The sequence below is a fragment of the Pongo abelii genome, chromosome 2 (assembly GCF_028885655.2).
Source record: "Pongo abelii isolate AG06213 chromosome 2, NHGRI_mPonAbe1-v2.0_pri, whole genome shotgun sequence".
Taxonomy (NCBI): Eukaryota; Metazoa; Chordata; class Mammalia; order Primates; family Hominidae; genus Pongo; species Pongo abelii.
This window is the reverse complement of record NC_085928.1, coordinates 113,257,501-113,284,325: the sequence shown is the minus strand read 5'-3', so window position 1 is coordinate 113,284,325 and position 26,825 is coordinate 113,257,501. Positions and strand designations below refer to the sequence as shown.

At 37.7% G+C, this 26,825-nt stretch overlaps 1 protein-coding gene across 1 annotated transcript in view; it reads left to right on the top strand.

The window, feature by feature from the left end:
* Positions 1–26,825, top strand: part of CTNNB1 (catenin beta 1) — a gene marked incomplete at its 5' end in the record, with an annotated part of 41,271 nt that overhangs the window by 11,762 nt on the left and 2,684 nt on the right. Inside the window, 12 exon segments of the mRNA NM_001133265.1 lie at positions 13,110–13,170; positions 13,616–13,843; positions 14,041–14,294; positions 14,421–14,659; positions 14,747–14,948; positions 16,291–16,435; positions 22,398–22,501; positions 22,586–22,924; positions 23,196–23,354; positions 24,840–24,959; positions 25,448–25,598; positions 25,687–25,808. Coding sequence (NP_001126737.1) covers positions 13,158–13,170; positions 13,616–13,843; positions 14,041–14,294; positions 14,421–14,659; positions 14,747–14,948; positions 16,291–16,435; positions 22,398–22,501; positions 22,586–22,924; positions 23,196–23,354; positions 24,840–24,959; positions 25,448–25,598; positions 25,687–25,808 — 2,076 coding nt within the window.

Sequence of the window (26,825 nt, the reverse complement as noted above, 5' to 3'; positions counted from 1 at the left end):
CCTACTGTGGGTTCGTTTACACCAGCATCACCACAAACACCTTGAGTAGAGCATTGTGCTGCGATGTTACGATGGCTACAACATCACTAGGTGATAGGAATTTTTCAGCTCCATTATAATCTTATGAGACCACTGTCGCATGTGCAGTTCATCATCAACTGAAATGTCGTTATGTGATGCATGTCTGCATATCCAAAAATATTAATCATTTCTCACTGAAGCCATGCCATGCCATGCCATCTTTTGCCTGTATTATTATTATTCAGCTTTTATTTTAGATTCAGGGTGTACATGTGCAGGTTTGTTAGAAGAGTATATTGTATGATGCTGAAGTTTGGGATACAGTTGAACCAGTCACCCAGGTAGTGAGCATAGTACTCAATAGATAACTTTCTACCATTACTCCTCCTTCCCTCCCTGTTCTTGTCTCTGTCTAGTGTATCTTTATGTCCATGTGTACCAAATGTTTAGCTCATTCTTGTAAGTGAGAACATGTGGCATTTGATTTTCTGTTTCTGTTAATTTGCTTACAATAAATAGTCTCCAGCTGCATCCACATTGCTACAAAGGACATGATTTTGTTCTTTTTTGTAGGCTGCATCATATTCCATGGTGTATAGGTACCACATTTTCTTTATCCAGTCTACCATTCATGGGCATTTGGGTTGATTCTATCTTTGCTATTATGGATGGCTTTTGCCTATATTATTGGAAAGGCCTTCTAACGGGTGTCCCTGCTTACACCTTTTTCCCCCTTAAATGTGTTTTCAGCATGGTAGCCAGAGTAACCCTTTTTATAACGATAAATCATGTAACTTTTTTGTTCAGAAACTTCCAGGGCTTACCATTTCATTCAGTAAAAGCTCAAGCTCCTGTATAGTCAGACCATATCCTTCATCACCTGTTACTTTTCTCCTCTCACTCTTCGGCCTTTTTGTTTTTCCTCAAACTGATGAAGCCTTCATGGCTGATGTCAGATATTTTGCCCATTGAGATCTTCCTTGTTGACTCAGTTGCACTTGGTCATATTATTTTCATTTATTTGGGGTATCTAATCATAATCTGAAAGTTGGCTGCTTATTTTTCGCCCTTTGAGGGTCCTTGCCCTGTTTTTGTATCCCTGATAGCCGGACAGTATCTGGAACTTACAGGTGTTCAGTAAAGTTTTGTTGAATGAATATTCTGGAATCACCCAACCTTTTTTTTCCCTCCACTTATTTTTCTTCTCCCTTTCACAGCCTGAAAGATGTCCTATGTATATGGTTCCACTTATCACTCTCCTCCCAGTTTGTGATATACTGTTCCATTATATTACTATTATTAATACCAATTCCAATGAACTTGCTCTTGCTGACTTCACCACTGGACCTACATGTTGGCCAAATGGATACTTTATAATTTTAGTCTTGATGGACCCCTGCCTTTGGCACATTTCTTACCTCTAGCACAGCACTGTCCAGTAATCCACACTTTCTGAGACAGTGGAAATGTTCAGTATCTGTGCTGTTCAGTTGGTAGCAACCAGCTACATGTGCCTATTAAACATTTGAAATGTGGCTGTGTGACTAGTGGCAATTGTGTTGGAGAGTACAGTTTTAGAAACTGCTGTTTTTCTTACATGGCACTAAATTTAGTATTACAATCTAATTGTGCAAGCCAGATAGGTAGGAGTCATCTTTATTCCTGTTATTTAATTTTTCTCATCTACTATATCCAGTTCATCACATCAAGAGCCTGTTGTTTCTACCTCCTAAATATTTCTTTAGTCTAACTACTACTTGTCCCTAGTGCCACCACCATCTGTCAGCTGGAAGATTGCTATAGCTGCCTTACAGGTTTCCCTTCTTTCCTGTTCCCTTCTAGTTTTTTGAATTATAGTCAGCACGAGCTTTTAAAAACTCAAATAAGATTGTGTTATTCACCTGCTTAAAACCTTTCATGACTTTCAGTGTCACGTAGAATAGAAAACACTTTTCTTACCAAAGGCTGGAGAGCTCTACGTGATCTGGCTATTTTTAACGTTTCATTGCACTCACCCTTTTCCTCTATAATCAAACTACTCTGATCTCAAGGGTTAGTTCTTGAAAGATGATCATGTTCTTTAATGACTTTAGGTTTTTGTGTGTTATTTTCTATTTCTGGGATGTTTCTTCTCTGTTCCTTACATGCTGGCCCTTTTGCATCCTTCTTCAGGTCTCAGCTTACATGTTATCTTCAAGAAGCCTTTGACCACTCTAAGTGGGACCTTCCTTCCACTTCTGCTGTGTAATCCCACTCCCTTCTCCCACTTGTTAATTAGTTACATACTTTTTTGTAATTGTTTATTTGGTTGCTGTCTCCCTCTCAAGAATGCAGGGACCATGTCTGCATTCTGCAGTAATCACTACTGCACACCCAGAATCTATTACAGATCCCGGCATGTAGCTGATGCATAAATATTTGTTGAATGAAAGGCTGTACATTGTATTTATGCTATTGGTATTGCTATGACCTGAAACTAAAAGGAGTTGTGGGAAAGATTTCTTATGGAACAAAAATATCCTTTTTGATTAATACCACAGTCTAGTAAATTGAGAAAACAAAAAAAATATATACCAGTGGAGCATTCATATATAGTTTGAGATTATGAGTCATTTGTTGGTGTGTTTTTGGACTCACAGTGGAACAAAGATGAGGGAATATTCCTTAAAGCTCTGTATTGAAATAACGAAAAGCAGTCACATTTTAATAATAGAAGCTTCCTAGCTTACTCTTTCTGTAATCTTCTTTTCCTAAATGTAAGAGAGCCTCATAATTATGAGGCTTATTACTGGAGTAAGGCTGTCAAAGGCAGCAAAATGCCTTTCTGTTTGGAAGAATAACGTAAACTTGACATGTATGGTGGGGGACAGAAGGTTTCAAAAGTTTAAGAATCTGTGTTGTCTTAACGAATAGATGCTTCTCAAGGAGCTTATGCTAGTGGTTACTCTGTCCAGTCAGAGTTTTTTCTTCTTTAACTTGGGTTCATTTCCTGATGGCACACATGAAGTTTGGATCATATGGTTTGACTTTAGCTATAATCCTTAGCTATGGGGAGCAGCATCAGCAACCTGTGACACATAAATTAAAAATACAATGCCAGGGCCCTTCCTCAGCCCTTCTGATAGAGAACCTCTTGGTCATCTGTATTTTTAGATGTTCCAGGTTAGTCTGATTAACACCCTTGGTTAAGAACCATTGGGAGGATCTGGTTGCCAGTTTAAGGGGACCTTCAAGCCTGTAGGTCTTCATAGTTTAAAAAAAAAAAAAGATTTTAAAAATCATGCGTATGTTGTGGCTGAATTCTGGTTTAGCACATACTGCTTTTAATGGCCTGAAATGTTTTTCCCAAATAAATTGTCTTGTTATAGCTTTCATGTGTGATTTGGTCCAGCTTCTTGTTTTGAAGATACTTACGGGGGGAAAAAAAAAAAAACTTCTTAGTAACATATTAACCCACTTAAAAACCTTTTCTATTACAGGTCTTCACATTTAGGCTTAATGTGCTTAATTCAAATGTAAAAATACACCTGCCTTTGTTCTCAGTGAAAGTATGTAATAAATAAATGAGGGGTTGGCAAACTACTGCCCACCATCTGTTTTTTTTAATGGCCTATGAACTAAGAATCGTTTTTAGATAGCTTAAAAAAAAAAAAATCAAAAGGATAACATTTTGTGACGTGAAAATTATTTGAAATTCAAATTTCCATTTCTGTGAATGAAGTTTTAATGGAACACAGCCATCCATGCTCATAAGTGTGCATATTCTCTGGCTGCTTTCACTGCAATAGCAGAGTTGAGTAGTTGTGACAAAGAGTTTATGGCCCACAAAACCTAAAATATTTACTTTCTGATGCTTTACAGAAAAGGTTTCCTGAACCTTATTCTAGCTATACACGTTCATAAGTGAATCTTTCGTGGTTCTGAAGGCATTTAAGAATCTCTTGGGTTATAAATTGGCCGGGCGCGGTGGCTTACACCTGTAATCCCAGCACTTTGGGAAGCCGAGGCTGGTGGATCACGAGGGCAGGAGTTCAAGATCAGCCTAGCCAAGATGGTGAAACCCTGTCTCCATTAAAAAAACAAAAAAAGTTAGCTGGGCTTGGTGGTGGGCAGTAATCCCAGCTACTCGGGAGGCTGAGGCAGAGAATTGCTTAAACCCGGGAGGCGGAGGATGCAGTGAGCCAAGATCGCACGCCACTGCACTCCAGCCTGGGTGACAGAGTGAAACTCCATCTCAAAAAAAAAAAAAAAAATCTCTTAGGTTATAAATAATTGTTGTTAGCTCTCCAAGCCTCCATATTACATTTTGTTTGTTCTCCTGTTCACTTTTTGAGCATTTTATTTTTTATTAGCACATTCAGTTCATCAGGTACTTAAGAGCTTAATATATGCCGAAGCATATATTAAGTGAGAAACTGTTTCTAAATATACTCTCTCAGCTCTCACAGAGTTCACTTCATTGGGCTCTTTAAAATTTCTTTTTTTAAAAGGTCAGCATGCTGGTATAGTGGGGAAGGGAAACTCTTACAACACGTCGAGTAGAGGAAGGTTATCATTATGGGATATAATTTGGAAGTCATTGAGTACCTGCCATTAATTCTGCCTGTAGTCTGAACGTAGAGATTAACATCTAGAAACTTTTTTGAAATAAAATCTTCAATTTCTTTGGCATATTTAGTACTGTCTAGCTAGGCATATAGTCAAAGTATGGTGTATATTTCAAGTATTAAAAGTTTTTTTGGGCTATTGTAACTGTTGAAAGGATATAGTTCTTTACTATTACGTGTGATACCTTTATATAAAATTGGCTAACCCCTGTCTTTCATTTATCTGCAACACTGACTGTTACCAGTTGTCTCTAACTTTGGTATGGGGGTGGCAAATATGATTAGATTGAAAGGGTACATGACTGAGCCACAAGCAGACCTGGATTTGAATTTTAACTGAACGGTTTATTAGCTATTCTTACATTAATACTGCTAATCAGTTTTCTTGTAATATGAGGAATGATGTCTTCTTTATGAGGTTGCTAGGAAGATTCAGTGAGATAACATACTAGGCTCAGAACTGAAGTTGCTAGGAATTTAATTATGCTACCTTGTTAAGTATGTCAAAGGCAGAATTCAGTGTTTAGCTGATACCACAAGGCAGTATCCTAAAATTATGCTGTAAAAGATATAAAGATGCTGTAAGTGACTCAGAAACCTAGTGACTTTGTAATGCAGTTGATTCTTAGAATACTGTCACTTTAACAGAATAGGAGCTAGGAATGAAGAAATAGTTATTAAATTACTAAAATAGAAAATTTATTGATACATGTAAAGTGACATTTGCTTAAATATTGAAAAATTTGCAGTACTATTTCCTTGCTTTAGAAAACATTGGTTACCACTTTTTTTATTTGTAGCAGTTTGTTTTTGCCTTGAGGCAAGATGGTTGACTGAGTAGTTGCCACATTTCTTTTGTACAAAGTCCATTTCATAGGCCACCTAGCTTTTATGCTTAGAAACATTTCCTTAACGTTATATTTCAGTATTTGGCTAACCTATATAGGGTTAAATTATATAGGCTAACTTCTCGGACAAATGTTTCTAATAATTTATGTATTTGGTTCTGCAAATGTATGCAAAAATATATGTAAAAAGATATACAGATGCCTTGCATACTTGATATATGTTAAATTTTTTTTAATGTAGACCTTTTTCATTCTCTTTAATGACTATATGGTATTCCACCACCCCTCGCTCACCTGGACAACCACAGTAACCTCCTAAATGGTGTTTCTATTTTGCTATTGCCCCTTATTGTCTTTTTTCCCCTTTATAGCTGTTGGAGTGAATTTTAGAAAGCCTAAATCATACATCACATTGCTTCATTGGCATCCCAGTACACTTTGGATTTTTACATCCTTACTGATCTGATTCTCATCTCTGTCTCTTCATGGTTCTCTGCCTTCTAGTTACACTGGTGACCTTTCAATACGTTTACCACATTAAGCTCATTCCTTCCTTTTCACTCTTTCTCTGCCTGGAGTGTTCTGCCCCATCTTTGTGTGGCCAGCTGCTCCTCTGATGAAATGTCTTCCTCACAGGCCTTCGCTGACCACCCACTAGAGTAGCACACCTTCTACCTCATAAACTTGTTTATTAGTATTTCTTACTCTAAATTTTCTTTTTTTTTTTTAAATTGCTTAATTCCCTTACAGTAGACTATAAGCTTCACTGTATGTATGATCTTGACTCTCTTACTCATTGTTATTGTAATACTAATAAAGGGTGTTTAAAATTTCAGTGGGTGAATATATATTCCATTTAATGGATAAATAATTTTTTATTCAGTCTCCTGTTGATGGACATTTGAATAATTTCCATCTTTTTCTCTATGAATGCCTCCTTGGCATGCTTCTGACAGTATTGCCACAGAATACATTTCTGTTATAAAAATTGAATTTTTAAGTCAAAGGGTAAGTTACACTTAAATTTAATGGATAGTGGCAGCTGACTATCAAAAGTTTCTGCTAGTTTCACCATATCCTTATTAGCAGTAGATATTATCAATCTTTTCAATCTTTGCCAGTCTGATAAGCAAAAAGTAAATGGGTTTAAACATCCTTTGTATATATTCATTGCTCACTTTATGTTTTTCCTTTGAAATGTTATTTCTTGCTCTTTCCCTGCAGTATGATTCTTTCTTTTTTTTGACTTGTTCCCAGTTTTTTGTGTACTATGGATATTAGCCTTTAATTATGTTACGCATGTTCTAGCATGTTATTTTTTGAATTACTTCAAATGTGATTTGTTGCTCAGATTTTTAAAACTACATACACAAATTATCTCATGTTTCCCTTTTTGGTTTCAATTTCAACTCATGCTTAATCAGTTCATCGATTGGGCATGGTTTTATTCTTAATATATACCTGTATTTTATCTCATTGTTTTATTTTTTACATGTAAATATTTGGTGAATATAGGTGTAATTTTAATGTAAAATAAGGATGAAAAAATGATAGTTGGAATTACAAGCCCATTTCTCCTAATACTTTTAATCAAGTAATCCACTAATTGAAATATTACCTTCTTCATTTATGAAATTGCCACATTATATCTGGGTGTTTTTCTGCCTACTACAGTCTCTTACCCATTTCTTTCCTAATAATACAATACTTGAATTGCTGTGGTTGTTGATTTATAATGCTATCTTAATGATAACATTATAAATGTGATGGAACTGGTTCCTCCTTATAGTTCTTCTGAAATCAAGAACAAGACATATCTTCCCATTTACTCTCGTATGTATCTCATTTTACTGTTATGAATGAAATCTGTCCTATTTGTGTATAGGAAAATAGTTTTTGTATATAATTGTGATATGGCCAGTTTTATTAAAAATTTGGTTAAACTAAGAGTTGTTTTCTGTTCAGCCTTATCATACTATAAAATCCACATAAAATGGGTATAAAAGTGTCTCAGGACACTGGGCTCAGATGATTCTCCCACCTCAGCCTCCCAAGTAGCTGGGACTACAGGGGCATATGTCACCACATCCAGCCAATTTTTAAATAAGTTTTAAAAATAGTATTTTTAGTAGAGACAGGGTTTCACCATGTTGCCCAGGCTGGTCTTGAACTCCTGGACTCAAGCAATCCACCTGCCTTGGCCTCCCAAAGTGTTGGGATTACAGGTGTGAGCCACCACACCTGGCCGAATTGCAGCCATATTTAATACTTTTTTCCATCCTATTCCCTTTGCTGCTCCCAGGCCTGCTGTATTGATAGCCCGCTATTAAGAAGCTAGTGTATATTCTTTGCATACTTTTACCTCATAAACTATATGAAGCATTGTTTTGTTTTTTAACTTAATTGTTATAAAATTATATTTTGGAAATTTAGTATATTCTGTGAAAATTATTTAGAAAATGTGCCTGTGAGATAAAGCCTATTCAGGATGTATCTTAAAGGAGATAGCTGTGCTTTAACATATCAGTCTTTTTGGCTGCTTATGTTAATATAAGTTGGAGAAAAACAGTCGGCTTTTTGTGATAATTTGTTCTTGGAGATGGAGTAAAAGATTGTTAAAAACATTGTCTTTTTTTTCCCCTGAAGTACCAGTACTATTTATTTTAGGATTATGTTACTGATCAAAGATGCTGTGTGGAGTTACTCATTGGTGAGACTAACAATAAATCACACATGCAAAGGATGTTACCATAATCTAATTATTTTAAACAGTAAAATTATATTCTAAGACATCCAGTTGGCCTATATGTGCTATATCAGTGACTATCAAGGGGCTTTTTATGTATACTGTATACATGTACTGCACAAAAATATAAAAGGATGACATCAAAAATCTGGCAAGCCAAAAGGCTACATTACATGTAGCAAATAATAAATAAGCTTATGAACTTATTGGAATTTAAAACCTTGTAGGATGGGTGGGTGATGGTATGTATGTTAGATGTGTGGAAGTATCTATTAAAAGTTGTGTCAGATAACAGCTGATGCTGACAAACCCTTGGTAAGATGGCAGCTTGTTCAATATGTTCTGTGAAAATTATCTCAGTTTATGATCTGTCAGTATTTTGCAGCTATGCATGAAAGGACTTAAAATTCTTACCCTTAAACTCAGTAACACTGTTTCTAGAACTTCTGGTGATATGGGAAATTAAGAGAATTATTTATATGCAAAGGTGTTTGTTGCAGCATTGTTGGAATAATAGACAAAATGGGGAAGAACAAGCTCAGAATGGAGGAGGTAGCTTATAGTATAGACATGCGATACAATCCAGATGATAATATTTTATAAGAGTCTTCACAAGGAATTTTATATTTTTATTTTTTTAAATACATAGCAGTGAGTTTAATATCATACCAAATATACCAAAATGTCATCATTTACTGTGTGGTGGACTCATATGATGGAGATGATAAATAAAAATATTAATTTATTTGAGGCATATATTACTTTATGGCTGAGGAAGGAAGACAGTTATGAAGAACAGCTCATTCTGGAAACATACTAATTTTTCCCAGCCATAAAGAGATTTCCTATTTCTTTTTTTTTTTTTTTTTCCATTTACCTTCTGTTTCCTACCTGAGAAGATTTCATACTTCTAATAGCCATTTGTGTACCTATTTAAAGACAGTACCAAAGGCATACATTTTAGTGTTTGGAGGACCAAGGGTCGTTTGATGTTTGATGCTTATTGACTATTCTAGGATGACAAGACACCTCGAGAACACACACACACACACACACACACACACACACACACACACACACACACCAAGGGTCGTTTGATGTTTGATGCTTATTGACTATTCTAGGATGACAAGACACCTCGAGAACACACACACACACACACACACACACACACACACACCAAGGGTCGTTTGATGTTTGATGCTTATTGACTATTCTAGGATGACAAGACACCTCGAGAACACACACACACACACACACACACACACACACACACACACACACACACACACGAAGAAAGCTGTGAAGGAAGAAAGCAGAAAAGAACCTGGAGTGAGTTGTAACTTAAAATGTTAGTGTTGCATGAAATCAGTGTTAAAGCAGGAAGATTTGAGGAAACTGCATACATTTTCTAGATGGCAAAGTATTACTGGTGACAGTTAATGAAAATGCATATGCATGTGTTTTTAGATTTACAAATTTTACCAAGAACTTTTAAAAAATCCCTGAAGGTATTTCAAAAGTTTATCATGTTTATGAAATAGAGTAGCACTTTCTAACTTTAAAACGGGGAATAATTCTTTGGATCTTGATTATTGGAAAAGTGAATTATGAATTGCTAGTATAAAACTGTGGTTTTAAAATATGTCTGCTTTATATTTTTATGTAGCAGATTTACTCCTAGTTAATAATACTCAAACTTCTTGAAAACTAAGGTAATTAAGATAATTCTGTCCTGATGGGAAGAGGAAAAATAACTTTAGTGTGAAATCTATTATATATTAGTTGTGGCAAGATTTCTCCCATTGACTTTGACCAGAAACATTTATAGGGTTAAAATGGGAAATAGCATGGTGAATTTTGAAGTATCCTTTATAAATTATGTAGTTGGAAAGAGTATTATGTTCATATTGCCAAAAAAAGATGCATGGATGCATTAGACTGGATGGAAAATACATGAGAAGTTGGCTAGCCCCGTTTTTGTCAAAACATCACTTGGTGGTGATAAAGCTGTCAGAAAACACAGCATTCTAATGTAGTCTGTAGTTTAATGATAATCTGTGTCTTGAAACATTTAGCGTAGTACTTACACAAACCTAGATGGCATAGTGTACTGCATGCCTAGCCTATATGGTATAGCCTGTTGCTCCTAGGGTGTAAAGCTGTATAGCATGTTACTATAGGCAGTTGAAACAGTGGTATTTATCCTTTTTTTTTTTTTTTTTTTAATTCTTTTAAGAGACAGGGTCTTGCTCTGTTGCCCAGGCTGGATGCATTGGTGTGATCATAGCTCACTATAACCTTGAACTCCTAAGTGATCCTCCTTGCCTCAGTCTCCCCAGTGGCTAGGACTACAGGCACATACTACCACACCTGGCTAATTTTTAAAATTTTTTTGTAGAGATGGAGTTTCGCTGTGTTGTCCAGGCTGGTCTTGGAACTCTTGTGCTGCAGCAATCCACCCGTCTCCCGAAGTGTTAGAATTACAAGCCACTTCGCCTGGCTTGTTTACTTAAACAGAAAAGATCCAGTAAAAATACAGAATTAAAATCTTGTGGGGCCACTGTAGCATATGTAGTCCATCTTGACTGAAATGTCATTATGTAGTGCATGATTCTACTTCATAATTTTTAAGCACTCTTCTCTCTTGATTGGTACTTAGTGGATTTTATCATTTTTGTTTCTTCATAATTCTTTCTGAAATGTCTACTGGTTGGACCTTTGATCTCCTGAATTGATCGTGATTTCTTCTGTTGTATTTTTTGTCTTTGTCATTTTTTTGTACTCTAGGAAGTTCTCTCAATTTTAGTTTCTATTCAACTTTTTGTTTTTATTTATTCTCTCCAGTCTTTATGGAGCTACTAAATTGAAGTGTTCTGTTTCTCTCTCCACCCTACCCCTAGTTTTAAGTTTTATCTCGGTTTCTATGGAGTCAGTTTTTTTGTTGCTTTAAAAAATTTTTCCTGAAGTGATTGGTAAATTTTGGCTAATTGGGAGCACTAGAATTGGGCCCTTAATGGTTGGCAGGGTGTGGTGGAGGAGAGCCAGCCCTTAGTCTGAAGGCTCAGGCCAGAAAAAGAAAGGGGAAGGCTTTCCTTTTCCTTTCTGGAGCAGGGTTCTGCCCTAGTTCTTGCTTGGCAGTCTATTTGATTTCTTCAGCAGTTAATGCTCAGTTTTTTGGCATATTTGGATCTGCCTCCAGAGCAGGTACAAGGTGAGTCTATGCTGTTACCTAATTAGATCCCCATTTCTACCCTTCGTTTTTACTTCTCTATCTGCTGATAGGTTTTTACCCTCCTTCACCTCATAGGGTTGCGGTGAAGAGCAAGATGAATTTTTATTTATGTTGCATAAATTTTAAAAGCTAAAAAAATATATGTAATGTTGGGAAGTCCCACTGTACAAATGGCTATTGTAAATTTGGAACATGAACTTGCTTTTTTCCATTATAAAAATGAAATCATTATAAATTGCGGTCAAGTTACTAGGTCAGCCCACACAGAGTTTACCCAGTAATATGCGTAAATGTTTTGCCTTTGCATCAACAACAAGGAAAAACAGTACTATAAAAAAATGTTCCTGGAAGCTGGATCTATCAAAGCACTTCTGAAATAGCTATATAGCCTATAGATATGACCAGTTGGTTTTTGAGTCTGTTGACATTGGCCAAAGGAGAAGCTCAGTGTAGAACATGTTTTGAGTCTCCTTTTGCAGAAATACATTGGAGGCTGGAGTGGGGAACCAATTTTTCAGAAAGGTGGTGAAGTAGTTAAATAGCCACTCTTTTAAAGACAGTCAAAACTAAGGCCAGGTGTTGGCTCACATCTGAGATAGGAAAATCACTTGAACCTCGGAGGAGGAGGTTGCAGTGAGCCCAGTGTGCACCTCTGCACTCCAGCCTGATTTGGCAAGAGACCAAAACTCTGTCTCAAAAAAAAAAGAAAACACAGTTCACACTTAAATATTTTATTCCATATCTTTACATACCCAATATATTAGTTTATAGTTCAAGATGAACTTGTTTGGGACAGACTTTGTAATAAAGGAAACTGTGTTATTAGAAATACCCAGAGGCCATGAGCCCTTAAAACTGTTCTAATTTGCAAGTAGTTCCCTGTGTGATGCAGTGTTTTTTTCAGTATTGCACAATAAAGGCAAAATACAGACAAATTAGATGATAAGATTTATATTTATTAATTTTTAAAATATTGATCAAAATACGTATCCATATTGATAATATTTGTATTTGTAATCATTGCTGTAAATTTGAACTTAGAAAAATTTTACTAATAAAGGTGCTTTTGTGTTGCAAACTCATTTGAAAAGTAATTTTTCTTCGTACTAAAAAATCTAAAATTCGCTATTCTAGTCACCAAAATTTGCTTTATGAAAAATAATTTTTGATGGCACTATATTGTATCAGAAAACAACTTGTTAATGAAAATGTGGAGTTTTTAAAATCCCACTGTACCTCTGTTATCCAAAGGGGATCTGTGAATTTTTCTGTGAAAGGTTAAAAAAGGAGAGACCTTTAGGAATTCAGAGAGCAGCTGATTTTTGAATAGTGTATTCCCCTCCCTGGCTTTTATTATTACAACCCTGTGCTTTCTCATCACCATCCTGAATATCTGTAATTAATATTTATACTATTAATAAAAAGACATTTTTGGTAAGGAGGAGTTTTCACTGAAGTTCAGCAGTGATGGAGCTGTGGTTGAGGTGTCTGGAGGAGACCATGAGGTCTGCGTTTCACTAAATAACCTGGTAAAAGAGGATATGGGGTTTTTTTGTGGGTGTAATAGTGACATTTAACAGGTATCCCAGTGACTTAGGAGTATTAATCAAGGTAAATTTAAATCCTAATGACTTTTGATTAACTTTTTTTAGGGTATTTGAAGTATACCATACAACTGTTTTGAAAATCCAGCGTGGACAATGGCTACTCAAGGTTTGTGTCATAAATCTTTAGTTACTGAATTGGGGCTCTGCTTCGTTGCCATTAAGCCAGTCTGGCTGAGATCCCCCTGCTTTCCTCTCTCCCTGCTTACTTGTCAGGCTACCTTTTGCTCCATTTTCTGCTCACTCCTCCTAATGGCTTGGTGAAATAGCAAACAAGCCACCAGCAGGAATCTAGTCTGGATGACTGCTTCTGGAGCCTGGATGCAGTACCATTCTTCCACTGATTCAGTGAGTAACTGTTAGGTGGTCCCATAAGGGATTAGGTATTTCATCACTGAGCTAACCCTGGCTATCATTCTGCTTTTCTTGGCTGTCTTTCAGATTTGACTTTATTTCTAAAAATATTTCAATGGGTCATATCACAGATTCTTTTTTTTTTTAAATTAAAGTAACATTTCCAATCTACTAATGCTAATACTGTTTCATATTTATAGCTGATTTGATGGAGTTGGACATGGCCATGGAACCAGACAGAAAAGCGGCTGTTAGTCACTGGCAGCAACAGTCTTACCTGGACTCTGGAATCCATTCTGGTGCCACTACCACAGCTCCTTCTCTGAGTGGTAAAGGCAATCCTGAGGAAGAGGATGTGGATACCTCCCAAGTTCTGTATGAGTGGGAGCAGGGATTTTCTCAGTCCTTCACTCAAGAACAAGTAGCTGGTAAGAGTATTATTTTTCATTGCCTTACTGAAAGTCAGAATGCAGTTTTGAGAACTAAAAAGTTAGTGTATAATAGTTTAAATAAAATGTGGTGAAGAAAAGAGAGTAATAGCAATGTCACTTTTACCATTTAGGATAGCAAATACTTAGGTAAATGCTGAACTGTGGATAGTGAGTGTTGAATTAACCTTTTCCAGATATTGATGGACAGTATGCAATGACTCGAGCTCAGAGGGTACGAGCTGCTATGTTCCCCGAGACATTAGATGAGGGCATGCAGATCCCATCTACACAGTTTGATGCTGCTCATCCCACTAATGTCCAGCGTTTGGCTGAACCATCACAGATGCTGAAACATGCAGTTGTAAACTTGATTAACTATCAAGATGATGCAGAACTTGCCACACGTGCAATCCCTGAACTGACAAAACTGCTAAATGACGAGGACCAGGTAAGCAGTGACATGGCTAGCTTTTTAGTCTGCTTTGAAGTAAATGCTCAAGGGGAGTAGTTTCAGAATGTCTACCCAATACCAGTACTTGAAAACTAACGATGTTTCTGAATTCCTGTATTATAGGTGGTGGTTAATAAGGCTGCAGTTATGGTCCATCAGCTTTCTAAAAAGGAAGCTTCCAGACACGCTATCATGCGTTCTCCTCAGATGGTGTCTGCTATTGTACGTACCATGCAGAATACAAATGATGTAGAAACAGCTCGTTGTACCGCTGGGACCTTGCATAACCTTTCCCATCATCGTGAGGGCTTACTGGCCATCTTTAAGTCTGGAGGCATTCCTGCCCTGGTGAAAATGCTTGGGTAAGAAAACATGTCAGAATGCTTGAAGCTAAAAAGTAGAAGAGTATACTCACAATATTTCTGATGAGGCTTTTTTCTTCTTCCCAGTTCACCAGTGGATTCTGTGTTGTTTTATGCCATTACAACTCTCCACAACCTTTTATTACATCAAGAAGGAGCTAAAATGGCAGTGCGTTTAGCTGGTGGGCTGCAGAAAATGGTTGCCTTGCTCAACAAAACAAATGTTAAATTCTTGGCTATTACGACAGACTGCCTTCAAATTTTAGCTTATGGCAACCAAGAAAGCAAGGTAAGAGAATTGTTCTTTATATGGTTTTCATGGAGCATCGGACACCTCCAGTGTCATGTCATTCCATGCAGTGTTCCTAACCTTTTTGGCACCAGGGACCAGTTTCGTGGAAAACGGTTTTTCCATGAATGGGTTGTGGGAATGGTTCTGGATGACACTGTTCTACCTCAGATAATCAGGCATTAGATTCTTATAGGGAGCGTGCAGCCTGGATCCCTCGCATGTGCAGTCCACACTAGGGTTTCTACTCCTATGAGACTCTCATGGTGCAGTTGATCTGACAGGAGGTAGAGCTCAAGCCAGGTAATGCTCGCTCACCTGCCACTTACCTCCTGCTGTGCAGCCCAGTTCATTTCTGTTCTTTTAAATTTTTGAATTTCCATATGTATAGCACTATGCGAAGTAGTAGGGATGTAGTAGGCAAGCTTCTCTTCACACTTTTGTTCTTAGGTGGGATGTAGATGTTGGGAATAATAACCTAATATTTAATTTGTGTAGTGGGAAGAAGTGGGGCTATGAGAGCACATAACACAAGTGAAACAGACTCTTTTTGAGGGTTCAAGGAGACCCCTTGGAGGAAGTGATAGTTGAGTTCAGTGTTCAAGGATGAGAAGGGATTCACTAGGTGAAGGTTAGGTGAGAAAACAACATCTTTGAAACGAAGGAAGGAGATGGAAAGTTTTGGGAATTTAAGAAACACTAATAGTAAGGAGGAAGAAAGGTTTGAGGTGAGGCTATTGAGATAGACTTAGCAGATCTCATAGGGCTTTGTAGAGCATGTTTAAAAGCACAATGGGAAATTTCAGCAGAAGCATGAAATGATGAAATTTGTTTTTAGAAAATTGGGGCAGTGTCGAAAGGGAAGATATACAGGGAATGAAAGGACAAGCATGAATGATCATTTTATGGTGTCTGTTTTTAAGGTGGATATAATTAGGAAAATTAAAGGGCCAAATGATGAGGAGTTAAGTGCCAGTTCTGGTTCAAATTTTCAGTGAATCAGTTTTGATATAATTTTCATCTTAGGGCATTACTCTTGCCTACCAACATGGTTTCTAAATTTTTTTCTTTTGCTGTGATCAGTGTGAGAAGAAGGAAATTGGGCCCAAACTGAAACATTGTTTGGAGGACTGGGATGTCTGAATTTAAGTGGAATGCTTTAAAAGGACAAGTTGGATAGGGCCCCAGTGTGGGGATCTGAGTGATGGGGTCCAGGAATACATTTAGGTCCAATGGCAAGCTGGCTGAAATTCTTGTATAATAAAATAGGTTGGTAATATGGCTTTTCTCAGACATGTGATCAAGATTCCATGACTAACAAGATATATATATATCTTTCTAGCTCATCATACTGGCTAGTGGTGGACCCCAAGCTTTAGTAAATATAATGAGGACCTATACTTATGAAAAACTACTGTGGACCACAAGCAGAGTGCTGAAGGTGCTATCTGTCTGCTCTAGTAATAAGCCGGCTATTGTAGAAGCTGGTAAGTATATGTATCTATTGTGAGTCTTGTGTATAGCATCTGCAGTTCTAATTAGATTACTTTTCTTAGGAAAAGGTGGTAGAACTTTAATGACTGAAAATAGATGGTCCTATTCAGTTTGCAGCCAAGATTTACATTCAAAGTACCTGTCATCTGGATTGTACCTAATATTTAAGGCTAGTTTAGGTAGAGTTCTTATTATCCATCAAAAATGATGGCATATATTTTGCTTAATAAAATTTGTAATTTCAGTTTTGAGTAAACCTAAGATTTGCTAACAGAGCTGTGAATTTATAGGAGAAATGACAAATTCTGATATAGTACAGTTTTATGTAAAGTGATTGCTTTATTAGTAGATGCTCATGAGCAGTTTTCTGTTTTGTTTTGTTTTAATTTTTACGTTCAGGGTAATGTGCAGGCTTGTTATATAGGTAAATTGCATGTCACAGGGGTTTCGTGTGCAGATTATTTTGTCACTCAGGCAGTAAGTATTGTACCCAATAGGTAGTTTTTCAGTTCTTTACCTCCCACCCTTAAGTAGGCCCCAGTGTCTGTTGTTCCCTTCTTTGTGCCCATGTGTACTCAGTGTTTACCTCCCACTTATAAGTGAGAACATGTGGTATTTGGTTTTCTATTCCTGTGTTAGTTTGCTTAGGATAATGGCCTCAAGCTCCATCCATGTTGCTGCAGAAGACATCTTGGTCTTTTTTTATGGCTGCATAGTATTCCGTCGTATATATGTACCACATTTACTTTATCTTGTCTACCATTGATGGGCATTTAGGTTAATTCCATATCTTTGCTATTGTGAATAATGCTGCAATGAACATGTGCATGCATGTGTCTTTATGGTAAAAAGATTTCTTTTTCTTTGGGCATATACCTAATACTAGGATTGCTGGATTGAATGGTAATTCTGTCAAGTTTTTTGAGAAATCACCAAATTGCTTTCCACAATGGCTGAACTAATTTACTTTCCCACCAGCAGTGTATAAGCATTCTCTTTTCTCAGCAACCTCACCAGCATCTGTCATTTTTTGACTTTTTATTAATAGCCATTCTGACTGGTGTGAGACGGTGTCTCATTGTGGTTTTGATTTGCATTTCTCTAATGATCAGTGATGTTGAGCTTTTCTTCATATGCTTCTTGGCCACTTGTATGTCTTCTTTTGAAAAGTGTCTGTTCATGTCCTTTGCCCACTTTTTAATGGGGTTGTTCTTTTTTGCTTGTTAATTTAAGTTTATTATAAACTCTGGATATTACACCTTTGTCAGATGCACAGTTTGCCAGTACTTTCTCCCATTCTGTAGGTTGTCTGTTTACTCTGTTGATTTCTTTTGCTGTGCAGAAGCTCTTCATACTGTCCGATTTGTCAATTTTTGTTTTTGTTGCAACTTCTCTTGGCATCTTCGTCATGAAATCTTTGCCAGGTCTTATGTCCAGAATGGTATTTCCTAGGTTATCTTGCAGAGTTTTACAGTTTTAAGTTTTATATTTAAGTCTTTAATCCATTTTGAGTTGATTTTTGTACATCGTGTAAGGATGGGGTGCAGTTTCAATCTTGGATGTGGCTAGCCAGTTATCCCAGCACCATTTATTGAATAGGGAGTCCTTTCCCCATTGCTTGTTTTTGTTGACTTGTTAGGTGTGTGGCCTTATTTCTGGGCTCTCTTTTCTGTTCCATTGGTCTCTGTTTCTGTTTTTATACCAGTACCATGCTGTGATTGTAACCTTGTATTAACAGTATAGCTTGAAGTTGGGTAAATTGATTCCTTCAGTTTTGTTCTTTTTGCTTAGGATTGCCTTTGCTATTCAGGCTCTTTTTTGGGTTCATATGAATTTTTAAATAGTTTTTTTTTTAACTCTGTGACGAATGCCCATTGGTAGTTTGGTAGGAATAGCATTGAATCTGTGAATTGCTTTGGGCTGTATGGCCATTTTAACAATATTGATTCTTCCTGTCCATGAAATAGAATGTTTTTCATTTGTTGGTGTCATCTCTGATTTCTTTGAGCAGTGTTTTGTAATTCTCATTGTAGAGATCTTTCACCTCCCTGGTTAGCTGTATTCCTAGGTATTTTATTCTTTTTGTGGCTTTGGTAAATGGGATTGCATTCTTGATTTGGCTTGTAGCTTGGATGTTGTTGGTGTCTAGAAATGCTTCTGACTTTCGTACATTGATTTTTATATCCTGAAACTTTGCTGAAGTTTATTGGAGCAAGGAGCTTTTGGGCAGAGATTATGGGGTTTTCTAGGTATAGAATCATATTGTTTGCAAACAGACTTCCTATTTGGATGCATTTTCTTTCTCTTGCCTGATTATGAGCAGTGTTTTGCCCTGATATTCTGTATTCTCAGTGAATAGATGTCGTCTGAGTATGAGAAACAATTTTTTTCTATTCTGAGTATTTTTAAGAAGGCAACTTATATGTGGTACTTTGTATATTGTGTATGTTGGCAATTGGGGAAAAGAATAGATGGTTTGTACTAGGGCCTCTTGGGTTTTGTGTGTGTGTGTGTGTGTGTGTGTGTGTGTGTGTGTCATGAAAATAGTTACTCTTTAGCTACCTCGCATTTTTTCTCCTTTCAGTAACCCACCTAACAACATTTACTCAGAATTTCAAAGCAAGCTTCAAATCAGTATTGAAAGAAGGAAAAATATAAAGGCATTTAATGGAAGAAAATGTTGGGAATAAAGTATAGGGCTGGTAACACTTACTTTTCTCACTTATTGAGAGTAATTTTACTTGGGAATTTATGAGAGAGAAAGACATTATGATTGCTCCAGGTAACTGCTGGCAGTGGAACCATAGGCTTGGGGATAGACAAATGTGGCTGAGTTCATATAGAATGAGGGGATGGGATGTAAATTCTTCAGCTGTTCCAGCAGTAACCTGTAATGTAGGCTAAAAATACAGATTTTGAGATTTATTTAATCAGAATCTCTGGAGTGTTAATTTTTGTATCAAGATCTCATAGTGTTTTATTTGAAGTGACAGGGAGGTCTGTAGATAGCTGGACATGTATGGGACTGGAAGCCTAGGAATCTTTAAGTTCTTCCAGGTTATTCTTACATTCGTTTATTCTGAACATAGCATCTAATGTATTTTAAGAAATGGAATAGGCACATGGTATACATTGGGTAACACAACAGATAGGGTCCCCGTGCTTATTCTGATAGTCTTGTGAAGGTGACAAAAATACTTAAAAATATGTGATCATAAATTAGAATGAGTGTTATGAGAGAAATGAACAGCAAATAGTGATGAGAATTAATGGGGAGGGGAATTGTCTAGATGAGAGGGAAAAGGTCTCCTTGAAAAGGGGATGTTAAGTGGGACTGCAGGATGAGAAGGAACCTGTCTCTTCTCTATATGAGAAGTGAGGGTTAAATGTTTTCCAGGTAGATAAAAGGAACACCATGTGCTGTGTGTTAGAACCAGGGGTATCCAGTCTTTTGGCTTCCCTGGGCCACATTGGAAGAAGAATAATTGTCTTGGGCCACACACCAAATACACTAACGATAGCTGATGAGCTAAAACAAAAAAAATTGCAAAAGAATCTCATAATGTTTTAAGAAAGTTTACAAATTTGTGTTGGGCTACATTCAGAGCTGTCCTAGGCCATGTGGCCCATGGGCTGCAGGTTGGACAAGCTTGCCTTAGAAGGAAAGAGACTGGACGGGCGCAGTGGCTCACGCCTGTAATCCCAGCACTTTGGGAGGCCGAGGTGGGCGGATCACGAGGTCAGGAGATCGAGACCAGCCTGGCTAACACAGTGAAACCCCATCTCTACTAAAAGTAGAAAAAATTAGCCGGGCGTGGTGGCAGGCGCCTGTAGTCCCAGCTATTTGGGAGGCTGAGGCAGGAGAATGGCGTGAACCTGGGAGGCGGAGCTTGCAGTGAGCCGAGATCACGCCACTGCACTCCAGCCTGGGCGACAGAGCGAGACTCTATTTCAAAAAAAAAAGGAAAGAGATTGTGGAGATCCAGGTGCTGCAGAGAAGGTCTGCATAAACAGAACTTAGTAATGAGGTGGATGGCCTGGTATGAGGTTGAGGTTGGGTAAGCAGAGCCATAACATGCAGGACTTTCTAGGTTCCTATAAGATATTTACTACTCATGGAGTTTATTCATGCTTTATTCCAGCTTTGGAGCCATAGATACAGAATACTTTGGTCAGTTTGGAAGGCTAGGTGGGATCCAAATTCTAAATGGTTCCTCAGGGTTATACTAAAGTATTTCTATTATCTTAAAAGGATGCTGAGACACTTTCAATGGTTATCAATAGCAAAGCATCACAGTGGTGTGTTTAAAATATTAATAATAGCATTGTATAGATTAACAGTTTGAATGACCAAAAGCTAGAAGACCAGACTACTGAGATGTTACAGGCTTTTAGGAATGAAATAGTTTGGTTTTAGAACTCAATAGCAAAGGGCAAATGTCTGAGATGCCTGAAAGAATCATAGAATGTAATAATATAGGAGCTAAGGGAGCAACCAAAAATGGTTTGTGGAGGGGACAACATTGGTACCATGAAGATAAATGGAACCCTCAGAAGGCATCCTTAATTTTTGAACATAATAATTTAAGAAGCTGACTTAAAGTGACTTAAAAGGTCAGTAGGTAGCTAGAAATGTATGATACGAGAATGCAAGAGAGGCAGGCTAGAGATTTGGAAGTTTCCCTCTTAGTATATAGGGGTAAGGGCAGCAGGAAAGGGGAGGTAGAGGTGCCACAGAGTCATCTGTATGGGACTTTTTTTACCCTAGAACTGCTGAATCAGAATGTGTGTGTTTTAAAGTCTCTGTAGGCCATTCTGATGGACATCTGGGGTTAAAATCTATTTTCTTAGAGTTAATAGTTATGTAAAGGGAGGGAATGAAGTCTTAAAGAGGGGAAAGAAGGTAGTCATTTCACAAATACTGAGCATCCTGAGCATCAGTCTTACACAGATCATTCTATTAGTAGCTGGAGCTACTATGAAAAAGGAACCCAATAGAGGTGATCTTTGTCTTGTAGGGAAAGTGGACTAACTTACACTATGAAGGAGAAGTGCAGGGTACCATAAGAATTACAGCAGATAGACCTCATCTGAGGAAATAAAACAGACCTAAAAGATGAAGGAGACAAGGAAAAGTATCTCTTACTGCATTCAGAAATGATTTAAGTTGAAGATGGATGAGCAAAGTTAATCTAGTATGTGGGCATTGGGCTTCCATTTATACTCCTTTGCCAGAGTAAATGTCCCCCATTTAAGGGTCCTAAAGGATGGAAGATTGTAAACCTTGGAACACATGTTTTGTAGTCAGTGAATTGTATAAACTCCCTGACAGTAAGTGTTTTCACGCTGTCTTTCTGGATTGTTCTTACCCCAGGAATTTACCTAGCTTCTTTAGGTCTTTAGTCAGATGTCACCTTCACAGTGAGGTGACCTAATTATCTATTTAAAATTGCAGCCCCACTCCATTATTTTTCTCCATAGCCCTTTAATATCATCTGACATACTGTATGGTTTTAGTTTATTGTATATTTGTCTGCCTCTTGCAATTAGATCATAAATTCTGAGGGTAGGAACTTCTGAATATTTTTGTTCACTGGTCTATCTGCAGCTCAGAACAGGACCTGGTACTGAATAAATATTTTTGAAATGATTGAATGGATGAAAAGAAATGAGTAATAAGAATATTACCTAAGGGGGACAGTGGAGGTAACAAAGGCTTCTTCGGCTTAGGAAAGGAACAGTAGCTATTTGACAGTTTGTCACTAGTGAGGTGAACTGGCAAAGTGAGGGAAACTGAGCAACATTCTAGAAAATGAGAGGAAATCAAATACTTAGGTGAAAGGAAGTAAACTCTGGAAATAAAGAAGGACACCTCCTAAGACTAGAAAAGATATTTCGGATTGATAGGAACTTCTAGCTAATGACTAGGGCCTTATATCCTTTTTAATTTTCTAGGTGGAATGCAAGCTTTAGGACTTCACCTGACAGATCCAAGTCAACGTCTTGTTCAGAACTGTCTTTGGACTCTCAGGAATCTTTCAGATGCTGCAACTAAACAGGTAAATTCTGAGTAAACTGGCGCCATGGGAATAGAGTCAAGATGAGTATGTGCTTGTACTGACCATCTGTTTTTATCTCCATAGGAAGGGATGGAAGGTCTCCTTGGGACTCTTGTTCAGCTTCTGGGTTCAGATGATATAAATGTGGTCACCTGTGCAGCTGGAATTCTTTCTAACCTCACTTGCAATAATTATAAGAACAAGATGATGGTCTGCCAAGTGGGTGGTATAGAGGCTCTTGTGCGTACTGTCCTTCGGGCTGGTGACAGGGAAGACATCACTGAGCCTGCCATCTGTGCTCTTCGTCATCTGACCAGCCGACACCAAGAAGCAGAGATGGCCCAGAATGCAGTTCGCCTTCACTATGGACTACCAGTTGTGGTTAAGCTCTTACACCCACCATCCCACTGGCCTCTGATAAAGGTAAATTGTCAAAGTAGAATTTACCTTTGTTGCAGAATTGAAAATGAAGCATCTCTAGCTGTTGGATGGCTGTCTAAGCATAGTGATCAATAAATAGGAATTGTATTCCTTAGTAGGTAGGAAGTATGGCTGCGATAGGGGTAGGATTCTGAAATGTTTGTGTAGTCAGAACTACTTTTAGTTGATACCAATAGATTTAGTGTGGTGGGAATTTTAGGGTAAGAAAATGATTTTGTTGAGTTGTATGCCAGTTCTTCCTTCTGTTTTTCAGGCTACCGTTGGATTGATTAGAAATCTTGCCCTTTGTCCCGCAAATCATGCACCTTTGCGTGAGCAGGGTGCCATTCCACGACTAGTTCAGTTGCTTGTTCGTGCACATCAGGATACCCAGCGCCGTACGTCCATGGGTGGGACACAGCAGCAATTTGTGGTAGGTAAATTCTTATAGTGATACCTGGCTATCTAAAAGGAATGCATAAATCCAAAGGATCCTGAACTTCTTTGGTCATTGGTTCCCCCCATCCGTCTTCCTGAAGAGCTAATGACAAAAAAAATAAATAAATAAAATAAATAAATAATAATTACACATTTCTATGGCTGCAGAGAAAATAAGGCATAGTGTGGCCCCAGTGATATTTCCTTGGACACGTCCTTCACATGGTCAGTCTTATAAAGGTTGGGTTAGGTGTTTCATGAAGTGTTCTCATTTAATTTACACAGAGGCCCACCCACTTCCTTAGGAAGAGGTAGAGTCATAATTTGAGACCAAATCTGTGGAATTTCAGAGCTTCTTACCCTTGTCTCATCATGCATTTTGATTATAAATATTTAGCAGTCCGTTTTATTATTCTTTTCTGTGAGTTAAACTTTTTTCGTGGACCTAAGAATATAGTATTGACAAATTTCAAAAATAAGTAGTAGCATTTCTGTACTCTTAACCACAAAAATCTCAACCTGAAGCTTTGGTACAAAGTTTGTGTCTTAAAAGTAGCTTCATTAAAAGTATAGTCTAAAGACATTTCTGATTTCTCAGACTTTAAGACCTTATTTAATTAGGTTAGTTTAGAAAACAAAGATGGAGCCTACCAGAACAGATGTTAGGAATCTCATTTTGCTGGTTGCTTTGTGTATGTACTCATATTGGGGCTTTGGCTTTCTTCATTTATTACTGTTGGTATTGGCCCATCTCCATGAGGTGACTTAATAGAATGTTGAGGGCACCTTTTATTTTAAATCTCTTTTCTAGGAAGAAAGGAGTTTTTGTGTCCTTGTAAGAATCAAGTTATTTATAAAAGCTGCTAAATGTAGCAGAATCATAACCCCTTTTAAAACTCAGATCCAGAAACAGGAGAAACAGATGGTACTTACATATTGCAAAAGCTATCTTCCTTCTCCTGTACATGAGGCTGTCAGCTGAATAGTCTTGGAAGAGTGAGGAGTGGATTTTTCTGCTGGCAACTCAGTTAGTTTTAGCAGTTGGTGCTAAAACTTGGCAAAGTTTTCACCAAATACGTGGAAGATGTACAAAAATAGAGGGGGCATGTAAAAGAAAAACGTTGACATAGTCTGAGCATTACTTTCTCATCTTCTCTTTTTATGTACCTTTTACCCAGAATGATTGGTGCCCTTACTGTAGGAAAGTTGTCTTTGGGATTCAGCGCTGTATGGAAGCTCTGTTGCACTGTGTATGGGGGAGGGGTGCTGCTTTGAATTAGTGCTGCCAGGAGGCCTCTTTTCAGTGACATTTAAGTTAATGGAATCCTTCTTCCTTCCTGAACTAATTGCAAGTTATGGGGAACTTCGGGTATATAACGTAAATAATTACAGTCTAATAATTGTTCCTCAGAATGCAAAGCCTTTCAAGTTCAGAAACTTTAGAGAATGCCCTGTTTGTTAACCATGTTTCTTTTGGCAGGAGGGGGTCCGCATGGAAGAAATAGTTGAAGGTTGTACCGGAGCCCTTCACATCCTAGCTCGGGATGTTCACAACCGAATTGTTATCAGAGGACTAAATACCATTCCATTGTTTGTGCAGGTATGTTGGTTTTAAGTGAAGTGTTCTAGGTTTTATGTCCATAAAATTTCCAGATTGTAATGACTAATTAAACATTTCAGAAAATTAGAGACCATAATAGGGTTACCAACATTTAATTTTATGAAAATTCCCTACATTTTTTTGGTCAGTAAGAGAAACATTGAGACTCGAGAAGAGGGAGGAGATTTCACGTTTCACTTTTATGGGTGCCTAGAGGGGAGAGCTGACCTGGGCTGCCAGAGGCAGGGCAGAGACCCCCAACCAATTCTGGGTTTTCCAAATCTTAGATCAGTTAGAGTTGCTCTGAAGAAAGGGTTTATAGCTAAAAAATATTATGGAAATCCCTAGGACGTAAAATTCAGAGAATATTATTTACCACAGTGTGAATGCCTCTTGCACTCTGAATTGGGAATGTTTGCACCACAGTGGGGGGCTTGCCATGTTTTAGCTTTAGATTTAATTAGGTTTTGTTTGTGTTTTCTCCTTAGCTGCTTTATTCTCCCATTGAAAACATCCAAAGAGTAGCTGCAGGGGTCCTCTGTGAACTTGCTCAGGACAAGGAAGCTGCAGAAGCTATTGAAGCTGAGGGAGCCACAGCTCCTCTGACAGAGTTACTTCACTCTAGGAATGAAGGTGTGGGTAAGTAAAAAGGAACCAAAGCGTTTAGCAGATGTGTACATTGAAGTCTCAGTTTTTCCTCAAGGGCCTTTTTTTCCTTGTCTCTTAGCGACATATGCAGCTGCTGTTTTGTTCCGAATGTCTGAGGACAAGCCACAAGATTACAAGAAACGGCTTTCAGTTGAGCTGACCAGCTCTCTCTTCAGAACAGAGCCCATGGCTTGGAATGAGGTAGGGAAATGTGAGCAGTTATTTATCTGGTAGTTTCCTAGAGCAGGTAAGGCAGCTTGTTCTTTCCTCTCAAAACACTTAGTACACATTCATTTGCATTGATGTTTCCCTGGCTTGAGTATTTCTTCTTTATGCTGTCCAGCAACTGCTCTGAGGAAGAACTATAATACAAGCTTTAAAGAGCCTGTTCAGAATCATTACAAATAAGTTGTGTTATTTAAAATTATAATTCATAAGGGAGAAAAATGAAAAATGTTACCAGATTAAAGAAGATTTTTCAAAAGGATGTAAGGAAAGAGGCAGTTAAACACTGTTAGAAGACAGTTTATCAGTATTTTTTACTAAACTTTAATAAAACTTTTCTATTTGAATTCAGTATTTGTCCTCAGTACAGGTGTTCCTTGAAACATTGTTTCTAATAAAACTAGAACCATCCTGATATTTTATCCACTCTATAGAGATCATTGATGGTACACAGTCATACAGTGGATTATATTTGTTGAGTGAATGGAAAGAGAGATTGTTAGGTTTAAACCGATGCAGCTCTTGAGGCCAGGAGTTTAAGACCAGCCTGGGCAACATAGTGAAACCCCATCTTTAGCTGGGCATGGAGATGGATGCCTATAGTCCTAGCTACTGGGGAGACTGGGGCAGGAGGATTGCTTGAACCCAGGAGTTAACAGACTGCACTCAGTGACAGAGCCAGACTCCAACTCAAAAAAAAAAAAAAAAAAAAAAAAGCAGAGCAAATTACCAGTGAGTAGTGTGTTACTTGGGTTTTTAATAGGCATCTTATTAACATGTTCCAACTTGAGCCCTTAACTTTCCCCACCTACCCCCTTCCACAAACCTGTTTTCACTGTCTTCTCTGTCTTAGTTAATGTCAGCTTTGTCTGTCCAGCTGCTCAGGCTAAAACTTTTCTTTCATATAACACATCCTGTCAGCAGCTCCTGTTTGAGGGTAGGCATTTTGCCGGTTTTTTTTTTTTTTTTTTTTTTAACTGCTATATCTCTAGC